At 58.5% G+C, this 17,470-nt stretch overlaps 1 protein-coding gene across 4 annotated transcripts in view; it reads left to right on the top strand.

Moving 5' to 3' along the window:
* The window catches only part of ABCA2 (ATP binding cassette subfamily A member 2), a 43,541-nt gene that overhangs the window by 22,164 nt on the left and 3,907 nt on the right, over positions 1-17,470 (top strand). For 3 of the 4 annotated variants that reach the window (XM_080562173.1, XM_080562174.1, XM_080562176.1), the window contains 30 exons: positions 543-657; positions 1,332-1,522; positions 1,922-2,072; positions 2,401-2,605; positions 3,168-3,332; positions 3,608-3,788; positions 4,074-4,286; positions 4,598-4,794; positions 5,166-5,348; positions 5,804-5,988; positions 6,327-6,447; positions 6,733-7,023; positions 8,264-8,482; positions 8,849-8,951; positions 9,367-9,695; positions 10,318-10,531; positions 10,695-10,800; positions 11,249-11,360; positions 11,776-11,836; positions 12,040-12,214; positions 12,296-12,411; positions 12,696-12,843; positions 13,205-13,328; positions 14,672-14,804; positions 15,091-15,208; positions 15,332-15,510; positions 15,805-15,946; positions 16,328-16,462; positions 16,746-16,849; positions 17,162-17,254. In XM_080562173.1, the coding sequence (XP_080418299.1) occupies positions 543-657; positions 1,332-1,522; positions 1,922-2,072; positions 2,401-2,605; positions 3,168-3,332; positions 3,608-3,788; positions 4,074-4,286; positions 4,598-4,794; positions 5,166-5,348; positions 5,804-5,988; positions 6,327-6,447; positions 6,733-7,023; positions 8,264-8,482; positions 8,849-8,951; positions 9,367-9,695; positions 10,318-10,531; positions 10,695-10,800; positions 11,249-11,360; positions 11,776-11,836; positions 12,040-12,214; positions 12,296-12,411; positions 12,696-12,843; positions 13,205-13,328; positions 14,672-14,804; positions 15,091-15,208; positions 15,332-15,510; positions 15,805-15,946; positions 16,328-16,462; positions 16,746-16,849; positions 17,162-17,254 (4,809 nt within the window). The remainder of the gene's footprint in view (positions 1-542; positions 658-1,331; positions 1,523-1,921; positions 2,073-2,400; positions 2,606-3,167; positions 3,333-3,607; positions 3,789-4,073; positions 4,287-4,597; positions 4,795-5,165; positions 5,349-5,803; positions 5,989-6,326; positions 6,448-6,732; positions 7,024-8,263; positions 8,483-8,848; positions 8,952-9,366; positions 9,696-10,317; positions 10,532-10,694; positions 10,801-11,248; positions 11,361-11,775; positions 11,837-12,039; positions 12,215-12,295; positions 12,412-12,695; positions 12,844-13,204; positions 13,329-14,671; positions 14,805-15,090; positions 15,209-15,331; positions 15,511-15,804; positions 15,947-16,327; positions 16,463-16,745; positions 16,850-17,161; positions 17,255-17,470) is intronic. The other variant, XM_080562175.1, reaches the window with a different exon arrangement.

The following is a 17,470-nucleotide window of genomic DNA, read 5'->3' on the forward strand; positions in this document are numbered from 1 at the left end:
TCGGTGATCTTGGAGGTCTCTTCCGACCTAGATGATTCTGTGATTCTGTGTCTCAGAGACTGGATTACTTGGGGGGAACGAGAGAAGTGTGGTAAATGGGTGGCACATGCATCTGTTAGTGGTTATTGAACACAAAGGTCTGGATGAAGCACCTTGAGAAGTCCGATACCCACCAGCCCTCCAGGGCAGGAAGATGCAAGGGGTCCTCTCCACAGCAGGGTAGGCAGTGCACCAGGCCAAGTCTGTGCAGCTGCTGCAGGCCTGCCTGCTGGGACCTAATAAACTGACACCAGGCTTTCCTATGGACTCACTGGAGAAGCTCTGAAAAATGCCTCCCCTCCCCATGTCTCAGGTTTCTCAGGTATCAAGTAGAGATGGGAGCAGTAGCTCTTGCAGGTCACTGAGGAGCTGCTGAGGGCTGCAGTAGTCCCCAGGTGGTGGGAGAGCACCTCCGCTGGCCTGTGGCCTGTCCCCAGGGCCGCCCCAGGTTCCTGTGGTGGTGCTGCCATCCAGCTCTCCCCTCTCTTCCTGTACCCCACCAGCTTTCTCTTCGTCATCGAGCACATGATGCCCCTGTGTATGGTGATCTCCTGGGTCTACTCAGTAGCCATGATGATCCAGCATATTGTGACAGAGAAGGAGCATCGCCTGAAAGAGGTGGGGATGCTGGGGGAGATCCGTGGGGAGGAGCTGGTGTCTCCTTTGCGCAGCTGCCTGGCTGCACAGGGCATGCCAGGTGCTGGGACTCATCCGTCCTGCCAAGTTGCCCCTCTGGCACCCTGTAGCAGTTCCTAGACAGCAGCAGCCCAGGACCCGGCTTGGCCCAGAGCTGCCTGCAAAGGGGAGAGCTCTGTAGAAATCGAGAGTGTGCTCAAGCTGCCGGGCACAGTGCCAGGCTGAGCTGGCCGGTGTCTCAGAACTGCTGCCAGCAGCCAGGACAGCCTGTGGGGAGAGCAGTGACCCCAGCTCAGCCTGTGGCCCTGCTGCTCCAAGCCCTGCCACATACTGGGACACTCAGCCTGGCACTGCCAGGGTAGGGCAGCCCATTGCCAAACCCCTGGCTCCATCAAATCCTGATGCCCCAGGCACAGTTCTCAATCCTGGGGTTCTGCCATGGCTCGTCCCTGGGCTGAACTGTTTGTCCAGAGCATCCTTGTCATGAGCTCTGGTTAGAGCTAGAGGCAGCTGAGCCTGCAGTCACCCTGGCATGGGGTGCTGTGGTCTGGGCACTCCCCTCGGTGCTGTCCTTTGCTCTCCCAGCCCCAGCAAGTGACAGGCTGGGAGATGCACAGGGTAGGGAACAGCCTTGCTGAGCAGTGCCAGTCTTGCAGGTCATGAAGATGATGGGCTTGAACAATGCAGTACATTGGGTGGCTTGGTTCATCACCGGCTTCGTCCAGCTCTCCATCTCAGTCACAGCACTCACTGCAATCCTGAAGTATGGCAAGGTCCTGATGCACAGTGACGTCCTCATCATCTGGCTCTTTCTCGCAATCTATGCTGTGGCCACCATCATGTTCTGGTGAGCTGCCTGGTTCCCTCCATGGGGTCAGGGGGTACCAGCAGTGCCAGATCCCTGGCAGGGTGTCCTTGTGCCGTGGGGTGAGGGTGCTGGGAGCTGTATGGTAAGGGCTGGTGGAGCAGTACAGGTTCCCCCCAGCCGATTTGAAGGGTAGTTTATCACCTCACCACCAATGAAATCAGACAGTGTGGGGAAAGCCCTGGTGGGGCAGGATCTGGGGCTGGGCACTGGAGGGTCCCTCCATCCTTGGCAGGGGGAGCTCAGCTTTCACGTCCCTGGGGGGAAGGTGGTGCTGGGTGTTGGGAGAGGAGGATGCCCAGGTGGGGCAGAGCTTCTCTGGTTGTGGGGTCACCTCTGTCTTGCAGTGGGGCTGGTGAGGTGACACTGTCCTCCCTACAGTTTCCTGGTGTCAGTGCTCTACTCCAAGGCCAAGCTGGCTTCTGCCTGCGGAGGCATCATCTATTTCCTCAGCTACGTGCCCTACATGTATGTGGCCATCCGGGAGGAGGTGGCGCATGACAAGATCACGGCCTTTGAGAAGTGCATTGCGGTGAGTTGGCTGCAGCTACCAGGAGGTCCCTGGCCCAGGATTTGTCCTAGGTACCCTATGTCCCCTACACAGGTGACAGCTACCACTAAGTCGTGGGCTCCCCACATCCCGTACACAAGTCACCAAGCCCTAGGCAAACCAATGCGCATGTGAACTGGCTCGCCATGGGGATTTGGAAGCATCTCCAGATGGTTTGGTGCCTCCCAGGGTGGGAAGTGTGTCCACGGGCCTGGGGGGGGCAGAGCCAGATGGGAATTTGCCCCAACCTGTTCCTCCAGAGCTGTTCTGTGGTTCCGTCTGACATCCCCTTTCCCCCTCCTCCCTGCAGTCTCTCATGTCCACCACGGCCTTCGGGCTGGGCTCCAAGTACTTTGCGCTGTATGAGGTGGCTGGTGTTGGCATCCAGTGGCACACCTTCAGCCAGTCACCTGTGGAAGGAGATGACTTCAACCTCCTGCTGTCCATGATGATGCTGATCATAGATGCCGTGGTGTACGGGGTGCTTACGTGGTACATTGAGGCTGTGCACCCGGGTACGTGCAGGCAGGGTGGGCAGGGGCAGCATTAGAGCACTTCTGATCCTGTAGGAGCCTCCCCACTGGGGATGCTGCTGCTTCCTGGCTGTGCTCAGCCTTGATACAATTGGATTCAGCACAGCATGCCTCCAGGGTCTCCTGTGTGTGTCCTCCTGGGGACACCTGCCCACATGCCTGTGCCCACTGGTGACTTCCCTGTCCCTGGCAATTTCCTAGGAGGTCTTCAGTCATCTGTCTCACTTTACTGACCAACATGGCATCCATAGTTGGAGCATTACTCCCTCTTACTGCCTGTTTGAGGAGTCTTAACTACTCTGTTAGGTTTTCTAGGAAAACTGAAGCATGAGCCAGGCCCAGTTTTGCTTTGTTTCCCTGCACAGCCCAGCAGCATTTCCCCAAGCAATGGCAGCCCCATCCTGCAGTGGTGTTCCTGGGCTGGGAAACCTCCCTACCCATGCCTGTGCCTGTGCTTGTGCTCAGCTCTGCCCCAGCCCTCAGACGGCTTCTGTGCAGATGAGGTGCGGGGATGGCCCTGACTGCAGCAGGGTTGTGCTTGCAGGCATGTTTGGCCTGCCGCGGCCCTGGTACTTCCCCTTCCAGAAGTCCTACTGGCTGGGAAATGGACGAGTGGAGACCTGGGAGTGGACCTGGCCCTGGTCCCGTACCACCCGCCTCAGCATCATGGAAGAGGATCAGGCTTGCGCCATGGAGAGCAGGAGGCTGGGTGAGCTGGTGGGTGCAGAGGGTTGGTGGTAGGGCTTCAGGGTTTGGCCCTGGCTCTGTGGCCGTGGATTCCATGCATCCCCTGCACGCTTGTCCTGAAGGACAGATTGTATGTCAGGGCAGGATCCTTCCCAGGGACTGCTGCCCATCGCTCAGGGCAGGGAAGGTTTGAGATGCAGAGGGGAAGGGCCAGGAGCCAGCACGGAGATTCACCCCTGGGAACCGCACTCACTCAGTGCCCAGCCCTGACTCCTCACTGCTCCGTTCTCATGACAGAGGAGACACGGGGAATCGAGGAGGAGCCAACCCACCTCCCCTTGGTCGTCTGCATTGACAAGCTCACCAAGGTCTACAAGACAGACAAGAAGCTGGCACTGAACAAGCTGAGCCTCAACCTCTATGAGAACCAGGTGGTGTCCTTCCTGGGGCACAATGGTGCAGGCAAAACCACCACCATGTGAGTTCCTGCTGGGGTGGACGTGGGCTGTGTCCTGGCCAGCTGTGGTAGGTTGGGAAGGTGCTGCATGGCCGGACTTCCAGGGCTCCATGGCTGCTGGTGCTGTCCCCGGAGGGAGGTGGTGTGGATGTAGGGGTGACACAGAGGGGGACCAACAGCCAGTACACAGCCCTACACTGATACTGCTCTAGGGCCCAGCAGATACTCTGGGAGGTGGTGGTTGGGACTGGGGCCAGGGGGCTGTGTGTGACGTTCCTTACCATGTCCTTTTCACCATCCATCCAGGTCGATCCTGACTGGCTTGTTCCCTCCGACCTCGGGCTCCGCTACCATCTATGGCCATGATATCCGGACAGAGATGGATGAGATCCGGAAAAACCTGGGCATGTGTCCCCAGCACAATGTGCTCTTCGACAGGCTGACAGTGGAGGAGCACCTCTGGTTCTACTCACAGCTCAAGAGCATGGCAGAGGAGGAGATCCGCAAGGAGATGGACAAGTAGGCACCCCCAACTTCTTTTGCCCCCCTCTGTGCTTTTTGTGGAAGCAGGTCCCCTTCCCACTGGCCATGCCTTGGTAGGTGATCTGGGAACAGGGATCACCCCAACATCAGCTCCACCAACTCTTCTTGGAAACTTGGGATATTGGGCTGGCATAAGATCCTTTCGTAGCTTGGCTGTAGCTGGGCTGTCCTGACTGCCAAGAGACTCGGGTACCATGTGGGGAAGAGGAGTGAGATGCTCCCCACAGATGCTGGCTGCAGGTACAGGCCAGCCCCAGCAGTCCTGGTGCTTCTCTTCCTGTCCCCAGGATGATTGAGGACCTGGAGCTCTCCAACAAACGCCATTCCCTGGTGCAGACCCTCTCAGGAGGCATGAAGAGGAAGCTGTCAGTGGCCATTGCCTTTGTAGGTGGGTCACGGGCTGTGATCCTGGATGAGCCCACGGCTGGAGTCGACCCATACGCACGCAGGGCCATCTGGGACCTCATCCTCAAGTACAAGCCAGGTGAGCCAGGACAGCACTCACCTGGGTTGCCAGAGTGGGAGAACAGCTTGCTGTGGGGCAGAAGACAGAGCCTGGGCTTAGGAGCACAGAGAAAACCCCTCACTGCCTGCTGAGAGGGACCAGATGGGCCTCTCCTGTCTCCCTGCCCAAGCTGTGTCATTGTCTCTCCCCGTGTCTGTCTCCCTGTGGCAGTTGGACCCCTCCACATGTGACCCAGGGGTCCCTGTGAGACCCCTGGGGGCATGGCCAGCTCTGTGCTCTCCTTCCCCATGCCCCCAAGCAGTGTGCCTTACCTAAGCAGGGCAAGCATGGGCTGCAGCAGCCTTGGTGTAGCCCCAGACCCTCTCCTTATGCTTTGTGCCACCGGGCAGGGAGGACCATCCTGCTGTCCACTCATCACATGGATGAGGCTGACCTGCTGGGCGACCGCATCGCCATCATCTCCCATGGCAAGCTCAAGTGCTGTGGTTCCCCACTCTTCCTCAAGAGCACCTATGGCGATGGCTACAAGCTGACGGTGGTGAAGAGGCAGTCAGACACCAGAAACAGCACAGGTCTGTGGGCCCAGCAGGACCCTGGGTTTAGAGGATGAGTAGATGGGACCAGCCCTTTTTGTGCACAGGAAAGGAGCAAGAGGTCAAAACTCAAATGCTCCTGCCTCAAGTCCCCATAGGCCACATATAGGGCACAGGGGGACAGGGTAGTGATGCAAGAGGTGGCATTGCTCGGGTCTTTGGTTCCCCAGTTAGATCCTGCGTGGAGGTGTTGCCTCCAGGTGCTGATCCTGTTGTCCAGCCCAGGGGCTGCCTGCTGATGTGGGCAGTGGTGCTCTGTGGGGCTGAGGGCAGAGCACCTACCCAGGCCAGGAAGCACGGCCAGAGCAGCCAGAAGCTGCCAGCACCCTGTGATAGATGCAGAAGGAACCCCTGAGGTGCTGGGGGTACTGTGGATGGCAGGGGTTGCTGGTAGAAGGCCAGAAGAGATGACCAGTGCTGCCCCTCTGCTGCAGAGCCAGGCCAGCCCCACAGTCCTCTAGGCCACTCCTCCGTCAGCCCCTGCTCTGAGCCCCGCGTCTCCCAGTTCATCAAGAAATACGTGGCCTCCTGCCTCCTCATCTCGGACACCAACACTGAGCTCTCCTACATCCTGCCCAGCGAGGCTGTCAAGAAGGGCTGCTTTGAGAGGCTCTTCCAGGTACCTGAGCCACCCACAACCCTGCTGCCTGCCTTGCTGGCAGTGCAAGGATGGGGATCACCATGAAGGGGCAGGACAAGCACAGATGGGCATGGCACCTCATGAGGCTTAAGGGGGGACAAATGTGCATGTGGGCCCATGTGGAGTTGGTCCCAGAGGGGCAGGACACAGCACCGGGCCCGTTCCAGCCCTGCCAAAGAGCTGCCAACAGCAGATGGTTTGGGGCTGTTGTCCCGCCTGGCACCAGCACTCACCAGACGAGTGGCTGAGGGTTTGCCCTGTGCTGTGGCAGCGCTGGAGCCTCCTGTCCTCCTCATGCAGCGCTTTGCCTTCCACAGCACTTGGAGCAGAGTCTGGAGGAACTTGACCTCACCAGTTTTGGGCTGATGGACACCACGCTCGAGGAGGTCTTCCTGAAGGTGTCTGAGGAGGACCAGTCCCTGGAGAACAGTGATGTGGGTATGGACTGCAGGAGGCACATGGCAGTGCTGTCGGCACTGGGGCACAGGGAGTGAGGTGAAGGCACCGTGTGCCTTTACGTGGGCTTTGTGTCTCCTTTCCGCTTTTGCATGGGAGCAGGAGTCTCCTCTGCAAAGAGGAGGGGAGGCCTCTGGCAGAGCCTGCCCCAGCTTAAGGGCAACCAGCAGCTGCTCTGATCTGGGTTTACAAAGTACATCTGTGCTCTGCTGTGCAAGGCACAGCAAAGGCTGGCACAGACAGCAGCAATGCCCCTTCTCCTTCCAGACATGAAGGAGTCCAAGAAGGATGCCCTCCAGCCACCTGCCCCTGAGCTGGGCCCAAAGCCAGAGGCCAATGGGGAGCCCCTGGCTGAGGCGGACGTGCCTGAGAAGCCCGAGGTAGAGCTCAGCAACCTGGTGACGTGCTCCAAACTGGCGCAGTCGCAGGCGTCCTTGCGCTCGGCCTCCTCAGTGGGCTCCGTGCGGGGCGACGAAGGTGGGGCTTATTCTGAGTTCTTTGGGGATTACTCTCCATTGTTTGACAATCATCAGGACCCTGACAACATCAGTCTGCAAGGTTCGTAATGCCGAGTGGCGGTGTGTTGCTTGTGCACCATGATAGAGGTGCTCTGGGACAGGGAGGATGGCTGCTCCAAGGCAGAGCTGGCCTTCACCAGGGGGCCATGCCCTGGTGTACTGGGGGTCATGCTGGCTGAGCTGAGCCCCCAGTGGGGGTGAGCCTGTGTTCCAACAGACGATGTGTCCAGGGAGCCTGTAAAAGAGAGAGAAAGGGAGGCACAGGCCCTGCAGCCTGGGAAGAGGATTGGGGTGGGATGGCTGGAAACCGGTGCTTCTAGCCAAGGTTGGCACCCCCTGAACTGGTGTCATGTGCATGAGGGGTTCTGTGCTGAGGCACAGAGCTGGTGGGCTCACCGACAGGTGGAGGCACAGCCAGTGTTAGCCCTTCCCTTTGTCTCTCTTGAATCCTGCAAGCGCTGACCTGCAGACTCACTCCCACTAACACACTCCTCACACTAGCAGCTGCGTAGACTGGCAGCACTATGTGGCATGGGGTGCACTGATACGGCGGCTGAGCTGCTGGGTTTTCTCCTCTTGGCTGGCCAGCCCAGCCCTCCAGCATGGAGTCGTCTTCCAGAGAGCGGCTCACCCTCCAGACCCTGGCATGGTTTCAGGACTGTCCCTGCCTGGATGCTCAGATTGCACAACCACAGAGCATGCAGGCAGGAGCCCAAAGGCTACTGTTTAATTCACAAATCCTTTTCTGGGTTATCCCACCAGTTCTTGTCATGGTTAATTTATTGCTGTGACACTTCCTCCCCTGCCAGGTTTGTGTATTGCTCTGAGTATTGCTGAATTTGGGTCACTGGGAGGCAGAGCAGCAGCGGTGTTGCACTGCGACCAGACTTTCCAGGTCCTAGCCCCAAACTCACTGCCGTGCTGGGTCCCCACACCCACAACCTGTCCCCCCTCTTCCTGACTGTGCTAAGCCCTTGCCATCCAGGAGCCTCTGGGCTGGCTAGAACTGATGGGAAGATGGGGGGGGTCTGCAAACAGCACCACTTTTTTTTTTTTTAACTATTGTAACAATTTCCCATTTTGGGCCAAGAGAAACCTGCCAGCCAGCTGCCTTGCTTCGTGCCATGGTAACACCGCAGCTCAGTGGCCCCTCAGAGTGGCTGTGCATAGCTCAGCATCTGGGTGGCCACGGGCTAAGGCAGGTGTGGGGTCACTGGGGCCCTGCAGGAGCAGCCGTGCAGGTGGCTCACATCCTCCTCCCTGCCACCTCCTCCCTGCAGACCAAGAGGCCGATGTGGAGGCAGAGGACCATGACCTGGCCGGGCAGGGGACCTTCAAGCTGGAGGGCTCGTGGCTGAAGCTGCGCCAGTTCCACGGGCTGATCGTAAAACGCTTCCACTGTGCCAAGCGCAACACCAAGGCCCTCTTCTCTCAGATCCTCCTGCCTGCCTTCTTTGTCTGCGTGGCCATGACTGTGGCACTCTCCGTGCCTGAAATAGGTACCTGCAAGCCCTTGTCCCAGTGGGGTGAGGAGGACAAGGGCATCTTGCCCTGTCCCCTCTCCAGGGCCCAGACTCGTGCCCCTGCACCAGGTCAGGTATCCTCTCTCTGCATTGGCAGCAGCTTGGAGTGAGGGCACATTGCCCACCCTGATGCCCTCACACCAGCCAGGTCTTGCTGACCCAGATGCTGGGGACTCCTCTTAGCCCCTTCTGCCTGCCCCCATGGGACTGGTGGTGATGCTGGGGGTGGGACTCAAGTGAGACAAGGACAAGGCTTGTGGGTGCTTAGCCTGCCTGTGAGCATGGGGCCACATGGGCAGGGGTGCTGAGGCCACAAACAGGTTCCTGTCCTTGTCTCCACAGGTGACCTGCCACCCCTCATCCTCTCGCCATCACAGTACCACAATTACACGCAGCCCAAGGGCAATTTCATTCCTTATGCCAACGAGGAGCGGCGTGAGTACCGGTGAGAGCTGCCGCTTGCTCAAGAGCACCATCCTGCACCCCAATCTCACTCCTGTACCCAGAACCACAATGGGTTGATGGGACTGGGGAGGGCAGTTCACAGTCGGTCTGGCACTGGGGCTGGCTTGGGCTTGGAGCAGAGCCTGGCCAGTGCAATGCCCCATGCAGAAAGTGGCCTCCGTTCTCCCCTGGGGTGTCTCTGGGAGAGGTGCCAGTCCTGACGCTGGCTGTGATCATCAGCTTGGCTCATGCCAGGCCTGGGCTGAGTGGGTACCCAAGGCTGTGTGGCCGTGGTGCCTGTGCCCATTCAGCCAGTACACGTACTGAGGCTGCAGGGACTTGCCCAGAAGATGGCCAAGGTGGGATGTCCCATGTCTCATGCCTCTTGTTCCTTTTACCCGCTGCTCTCCCTGCAGCATCAGGCTGTCTCCTGACGCCAGCCCCCAGCAGCTAGTGAACACCTTCCACCTGCCCTCTGGCATCGGGGCCACCTGCGTGCTCAAGACAGCCTTCAACAACACACTGGACCAGCCCGTGCAGACCCTGAACCTCAATAGCAATGAGTCCAAGATGCTGGCGGCCAAGTACTTTGATGCTATGTGCATCGACTCCTTCACTCAGGGCCTGCCGCTCTCCAACTTCGTGCCACCGCCTCCATCCCCAGCTCCTTCCGACTACCCCATCTCAGTGGATGAGGACTTGCTGCGTGCTTGGAACGCCACAACCTTCTCTTCTGCTATCAAAGGTGTCACTGCACCTAGTGCATCAGTCTGTCTGGGCTGGGGTTTCATCTCCAGGCAGGGCAATGTGTCTTCCTTGCAGGAGCAGCTGTAGTGGCACCTCAGAGTGCCCATCGGGTGCGGTTTGGCTTGGCGATAGCAGAGCATTGCTTGGCTGCACTTCCCAATCAGGGCTGGTGCTAGCCTTGCAGCACTGCTCCCCATTCAGCCTCAGCAGTCCTTGTGGAGCTTACTGGGCTGATGATGCCGTTGGGAGTCTTGGTACTTGGGTTGGGTACTTGGTCCCCAGCCAGCGGAATCACTGCATTGCTTTCTTCAGACATACTTCATGCCCTGTCTCTGAACCATTTCTGTTCCCTGTCTGCTCCCACGTTTTTCCCGGGTCCATCTCTTGGCCCCTTTATATCACAGAGACACAAAGGGCCACTTAAAGACTGGGCTCTGGTCAGCAGGAGCTAACACAAGGGCAGCAGGGCGGCTCCTCTTTGCCTGGCCAGAACCTCTTGGCTGAGTGTGAGGGAGGTTGCTCCATGTGCTCCTCTCATCCCCTGTTGTCCCCATGTTGCCCCACACAGCCACCACAGCCAGGGCTGCCTGGGGCCTGACTCTGCCTCCTCTACCCCACAGAGACCATCACCTCGGCCCCTGCCCTGCCACAGATCATCCATGAGCCTATCAAGTGCACATGCTCCATGCAGGGGACTGGTTTCTCCTGTCCCAGTGGTGTGGGAGGCCACCCCCCACAGATGAAGGTGGTGACGGGGGACATCCTGGCAGACATCACGGGGCGCAACGTCTCCGAGTACCTGCTCTACACCTCGGACCGCTTCCGTCTGCACAGGCAAGAGGGAGGCTGGGAGGGCTCTGCCCTCTGCCGTAGTGCAGGACTTGGGGCCGGGGCCTCTGGGAGACCCCAGGGGTGCTGACGGGAGCCAGGAGTGTGGCCCTGTTCCTGAGCACAGGGGACAGCAGTCACAGCTTCTTGGGGGTGCTTTGTCCCACAGGTACGGGGCACTCACCTTTGGCAATGTCCAGAAATCCATCCCAGCCTCCTTTGGGGCCAGGGCCCCTGCCATGGTGCGCAAGATCGCTGTCCGGAGAACAGCCCAGGTAGGATCAAGCTGAGCCCTGAGGTAGCCAGGGGATGGGTGGGCAGCAGCAGCCCTGGCACAGGCAAGGAAGAGAAGGGGGATGGCGGTGCTGCCTGCGCAGCTGGGCCCCTCATCCGCTGCTCTCCAGCAGTGCTCTCCAGCAAGGGATCTGGTGGGGCTCTTAACCACATGGAGCACTTTGCAGAGCTCCCACCATAATGGGTCAGACCCAATGTGGTCAGCAATGGCCTGCTCTCCTCACAGCCATGAGCAGGGGGGCACCCTGCCACCCCATGCCACCCCACCCCGCGCCACCCCGCACCACCCCATCCCATCCCATCCCATCCCATCCCATCCCATCCCATCCCATCCCATCCCATCCCATCCCATCCCATCCCATCCCATCCCATATCTGGTGTGAGCCCAGCTCTCCTGCTACCTCCCACCACTCTTCTCTGCTCCTCCAGGTCTTCTACAACAACAAGGGCTACCACAGCATGCCCACCTACCTCAACGCTCTCAACAATGCCATCCTACGAGCGAACCTGCCCAAGAGCAAAGGCAACCCTGCTGCCTACGGTGAGGGCCTGGAGGAGTTTTAAGGACAAAAGCACATCAGGAACAGCTTTAGGGCATGGTCCAACAAGGCTCTAAAGTGCCATGTTCTCTCTTGGACCAACAAGGCTAATGCGCAATTGGGGCAGCGGGTTCACACACATTTATGTGTGGCTTGAAATCTAAGCTAGACAGTGTCTGGCTGGGGCAGCACCTCTTGAGGTGCTGCTGCTGGCACCTGGGCTTGCAGGCTTGTCTGAAGGATGCTGTCTGCCAGCTGATGAGAAGGAGGTCTTGGCCCCAAAGCACTGTGTTGCTTCTGGGCTACAGGGAGGGAAACTCCTCCCGCTGAGAACCAGGACCAGGCAGGCTGGGGCTGGGGTAACGTTTTCTATCCTGAGCCAGGATAGAAACACTCCTATGTTTCTTTTTGCTGCAGGCATCACGGTCACCAACCATCCCATGAACAAGACGAGCGCCAGCCTGTCCTTGGATTACCTGTATGTCCAGGGAGCTGGTTTGAGGGAGGGTGGCCATCATGTAGCAGGGGAGGGAGCTTCCCACTCTGGTTTGCATGGGAAGGGACTGGGAGGCTGTGACATGGGGGGTCCTTGTGCCATGCCCTGTCCTGTGTACAGTGATTGTCCCACACCAGGTTGGGGAGCTGAGGGTGATGATGTCTCTGCTCTCCTCTTCCTTGCAGTCTGCAAGGCACAGACGTGGTGATTGCCATCTTCATCATCGTGGCCATGTCCTTTGTGCCTGCCAGCTTTGTGGTGTTCTTGGTGGCTGAAAAGGCCACCAAGGCCAAACACCTGCAGTTTGTGAGTGGCTGTGACCCTGTCATCTACTGGTTGGCCAACTACGTGTGGGATATGGTGAGCAGGGCACATGGCCTCACCAGCTGAGCCCCCAGGGCTGAGTGGGCAGGCAGTTACAGGAGTTTCTGTCTTCTGCAGTTGAACTACCTGGTACCGGCCACGTGCTGTATCATTATCCTTTTCGTGTTCGACCTCCCGGCATACACCTCTCCCACCAACTTCCCAGCTGTCCTCTCACTCTTTCTGCTGTATGGGTATGTTGGTCAGATGGGGTGAGCAAGGGAGGGGGTGAAGTCAGGATGCACCAGTGGGTCCTTCTGATGCCCCATCTGCACTGTGGCTAAGCAGGCAGGATCTAGCCCAGATTTTTCCGTCCCCCTGTCTTTCTGTTCTGCGGCTCCTGTAGCTAGTGGGCTGTGAACCCTGGAGTGGGAGACCCCAGGAAGGATGGGGCTGGGAGATGGGCAATCCCAGGGCTCTCCAGTGGGTGCTACGGTCCTACCATGCTCATGTGCACTCCTGTTGCTTGCCTCCCCAGCTGGTCCATTACCCCCATCATGTACCCTGCCTCCTTCTGGTTTGAGGTGCCCAGCTCTGCCTACGTCTTCCTCATCGTCATCAACCTCTTCATTGGCATCACTGCCACTGTTGCCACGTTCCTGCTGCAGCTCTTTGAGCATGACAAGGTACAGGGTTCACATCTGTGGCTGGGGCCACCAGAAAGGGAGAAGATGCCTCCCTCAGCTTGATGAGAGGGGAGATGCCTCTGGCACAGTGCGAGGAGCCACCACACTGTGACAAAGCCTGTGGCTCCCTGTGGCAGGTGGTGGTGCCTGCTTGCTGCCAGGGTGGTGACGGCGATTGGGTCATGAGACAGCTCAGGCTGAGTGAGATCTCAAGAGGTCTCTTCTCCAAACTGCTGCTCACAGCAGGGTCAGCTATGAGGTCTGGCCAGTCTGCATATTGGTGGCGATCCTGGTCCTACTGTGTGCTCACAGTCCTCACAGGTGTTTCCAATAGTCATGTTCTCTCTGTCCATCTCCACAGGATTTGAAGGTGGTGAACAGCTACCTGAAGAGCTGCTTCCTTGTATTTCCTAACTACAACCTGGGCCACGGCTTGATGGAGATGGCTTACAATGAGTACATCAATGAGTACTACGCCAAGATTGGTATGGCCTCTTCCTCTCTCCCTCTCTTACTCCAGGGCAGGTTGGGCCAGGGGTGGACCACTGTGCCAGCACATCCCCTCCAACCACCCTGTGGGGCTCAACCAGGGCCCAGATCAACCTGAAGCAAAAATCCAGGGGATGTGAACTAGAGGGACCCAGGAAGAGGCACAGTTGAGGGTCAGGCATGTTGTGGTACCTGTGATGCTGAGCACGGTTCCTTGGGTCATCTCAAATATCAGCCCCCACAGAAAGTGGACGTAGTGAGCCTTGGCAGAGTTGTGCATTTCTGCTGCCATCACACACTGCCCATGGTGGGGCCACGCTGTGGGTGCGCAGTGATACGAGGGATGGGAACTGCAATGGCTGTTTTGTTCTAGATGTGGTCTCTTGCTTGCAGGGCTGCATTGCCCATCCTAAATGACCCTTTTGCCAATTGCAGCTTCAGCTCAAAATATTCTGGCTTCTCTCTACTTCTCAGCAGCTTCTGTATCTAACTTGGGTGCTGCTGGCATCATGGGGGGTGTTTAGGAGCAGAATCTGACACATCCATCCAGTATGCATTCTCAGTTGGGTTGATCCTACCCACTGAGGTTGAAAAGTTGCAAGATGATTTCAACAACAAATACACTGTGAATGGAAAGCCTTGTTGTAACCAGCCCTGGTGCCAGCAACACCAACCAGCCCAGGCAGCTATGGCAGCAGGCACAGAAGGCAGGGGAGGGCACAATGGAGCTAGACAGTGTCATCTTGTAACAGGCCAGCTTAAGTTGTACAGCAAAGGTGGTGGTCAGATAAAGGCTGCTGCTGCCTGGCTGTTTTGCTGCTGAGCCTCTGACCAGGAACGTAGCCTGCGTTATCTCCAGTTTGAGTGTTTTTTCCTTGTGTGGGTGGGGTTAAAATCAGCCTTCTGGTCTGGGAAAACCATCATTGTTTTCTCCAGGGTGCCGTGGTAGGGAGGGAGCGCACAGAGTGGGAGTGTCTGTGTGTCCGGTAGTGCTGCCATGTGGTTGCAGCCAGGGCTGGCCTCCATGGGCAGGGCTGCCACACGCTGTCAAGGGGGCTATGAGGTCATTTCAAGGCCACAGAGTGGAAAATTGTGGGAACCTGGTTGCTGCAGTAGTTCCCACTGCAAATATTTGCTGCTGTTTCCAGAGGTCATTTTTAGATTTTGTGCAGCCTGTGAGGCAAGGCTCCCTCCTTGGTGGTTGGATTGGTGTCCCCATCCCCTGGAGAGGCACTGTCGCACTGGGGCCGTGGGTTCAGCCATGCAGGAGGCCACATGGGCTGGATGTCCTCCTGGGACGGTGTCCCCACAGCTGCTCTGTTCTCTTCATCCCACTCAGGGCAGTTTGATAAAATGAAATCGCCTTTCGAATGGGACATTGTGACGCGTGGGCTTGTTGCCATGACAATCGAAGGCTTCGTCGGCTTCTTCATCACCATCATGTGCCAATACAACTTCTTCCGGAAGCCCCAGTGAGTGTGGCTGGGAGCGTGGGGCCAAGCAGGCAATGCCCAGCTGAGAGCTGCCTCTGGGTGTTTCTAGCAGAGCACAGCGAAGCAGGGCAGAGCCTTCCCAGATCTTCTAAATGGGGCAAAGTTTTGCTTTGGGACCCCTTAGCTCAGGGCTGCCTCTCCAGCAGGCACAGAGCTGGGGAGGCCCTCTGTCCCCAGCCTCTGCCTCCTGTGGAGGAACAGGATGGCAGCTTGCTTGGTCTCTGCTCACACCCATCTCCACCCTGCCCCTTGCACCCTCCTGCAGGCGGCTCCCTGTCTCCACCAAGCCCATCGAAGACGACATTGATGTAGCCAATGAGCGGCACCGTGTCCTGCGTGGGGATGCTGACAATGACATGCTGAAGATTGAAAATCTCACCAAGGTACAGCAACCCCAGGCTGCCCTGGGCTTGCAGGCATGGGAGATGCTTTGGGGCATCCAAGGGGTGTTGGCTGGTTCAGGGTGCCGGGGCAGCGTGCTGAGCACCCCTACCCTGCTCTGCCAGGTGTACAAGTCCCGCAAGATTGGGCGCATCCTGGCCGTGGACCGGCTGTGCGTGGGCGTGCGGCCTGGGGAGTGCTTCGGGCTGCTGGGTGTCAATGGTGCAGGAAAGACGACCACCTTCAAGATGCTGACAGGGGATGAGAGCACCACAGGAGGAGAGGCCTTCGTTAATGGGCACAGGTACGGGGGCGCAGCCTGACTGGACGGGATGGGGCCTGCTTTGGGGTCTCCCAGGAAAAAGAAGCCTGAGTGGGACTCTGCAGCCCTATGTCCTGCTGGGCTGACCCTTGTCTGTGGTGTGGCAAGTGACCCTGGCTCTTGGCCAGGGCTGCCTGTTGCAGTTTACTTGGTATAAGATGCTGCTATATAAAGGCATGTGATAGGGGGATGAGCAACGGGTGTTCTCAAAAGGGAAAATTGTGTGTGGGCAGACAGTAATTCCTTTTCCCCGTGGCCCCTCTGTCCTTTCCGCAGCATCCTGAAGGAGCTCCTGCAGGTCCAGCAGAGCTTGGGCTACTGCCCACAGTTCGATGCGCTGTTCGACGAGCTGACAGCCCAGGAGCACCTGGAGCTCTACACCCGTCTGCGCGGCATCCCGTGGAAGGATGAGGAGCGGGTAGGGCTTTGGTGGGGCGTGTGAGTGCTGGTGCTGTGCCACGGGCTGCTCTGGGAACAGAATTTCACCAGCCACCAGTGGGGACCTGAGCGGGTACTGCTGCCCTCATGACTCTGCCTGTTGCTGCCCAAGGGCAGTGCTGCTCCAGCAGTGTGCCCATCACTGGGCCAAGGTTGGGCACAGGTGCTTACAGGCCCCACCGACACACAGGGCTGTGCGAGGGGCTGTCATGGGGCTCCCCTGCCCGGCACATCGCTTGGCAGCTGGTCCATGCTGTGGGGCCTGGCTGCTTGCCCGTTGCATGCTGCCAGCTTCGCATGTCCCGTGACCAGGGGCATTTGGAGCCCTGGCAGGGTGACCACAGCCCTCTGCACCTTGCAGGTAGTCAAGTGGGCACTGAAGAAGCTCGAGCTGACCAAATATGCCGACAAGCCTGCCAGCACCTACAGTGGAGGCAACAAGAGGAAGCTGTCCACAGCCATCGCATTGATTGGCTACCCAGCCTTCATCTTCCTGGTGCGTCCCGGGCCACCCCAACACCCTGTGATGTGGGGTCCTTGACCCACCCCCATCACTGACCTGTGCTCCCACTCAGTCCCATATCCCTGGGGCTGGACCCAGGCTAGTGTGCAGCCGTCCCGGGTGAAACAGGGCCCTGGGTGGAAGCTGCCTGCCACTGGCTCCACCACAAGAGTTCCAAGGGGCAGAGAAGCAGAGCTGTGCCCATGCGACGGGAAGGCAGGGAGTGGCGGGGTCCCCCCGGGAACTGCCTTGTCTGAGCGTGCCATCTGTCCCACAGGATGAGCCAACGACAGGGATGGATCCCAAGGCACGGCGCTTCCTCTGGAACCTTATCCTGGATGTCATCAAAACAGGCCGCTCCGTGGTGCTCACGTCCCACAGGTCTGAGGGGCTTTGGGCTACACCCATGACACCTCCAGGCACCTCATGCGCTGTGTGGGCAGGTGGTGGGTGGAAGTGGGGCTCTTTGGACTCCAGGGGACAGTGTATGGCAAAGGACACAGGGAGGGAGCCCGGGACACCCTCTTGCTGTCTGCCATCACTAGTGGTGGTGCCATGGCACAAGGGGTGAAGGCCTGAGGAACTTGGCTCCACTTATGCCCAGCCTGCAGCCCCTTGCAGGTAGACATTGCGCCCTCTGCCCATGCTGTGTGGCCTCTAGCCACCCAGTTCAAGCCTGTCCTGTCTCCCCAGCATGGAGGAATGTGAGGCGCTCTGTACCCGCCTGGCCATCATGGTGAATGGGCGGCTCAAATGTCTCGGCAGCATCCAGCACCTGAAAAACAGGTAAGAACCTAGCAAGGGGTGCAGCATCCTGTGTGTGCCACATGCCAGGAGGTGCTGGTTCCTGCATGGCAGGGTGTATGGCTGGTTTCTTCATGGCATCTGCATCAAGATATCAACCCTTTGTGCGGTTGCTGCTTTAGAGGGTGGGCATGGGGATCAGGGCAGCCTGGGCTGGCGCCTGACTGTCCTGGGGGGTGCAGTGGCAGCCTGGTGAGT

Source organism: Anser brachyrhynchus (assembly GCF_964034855.1).
Source record: "Anser brachyrhynchus genome assembly, chromosome: 19".
NCBI classification, from domain to species: domain Eukaryota; kingdom Metazoa; phylum Chordata; class Aves; order Anseriformes; family Anatidae; genus Anser; species Anser brachyrhynchus.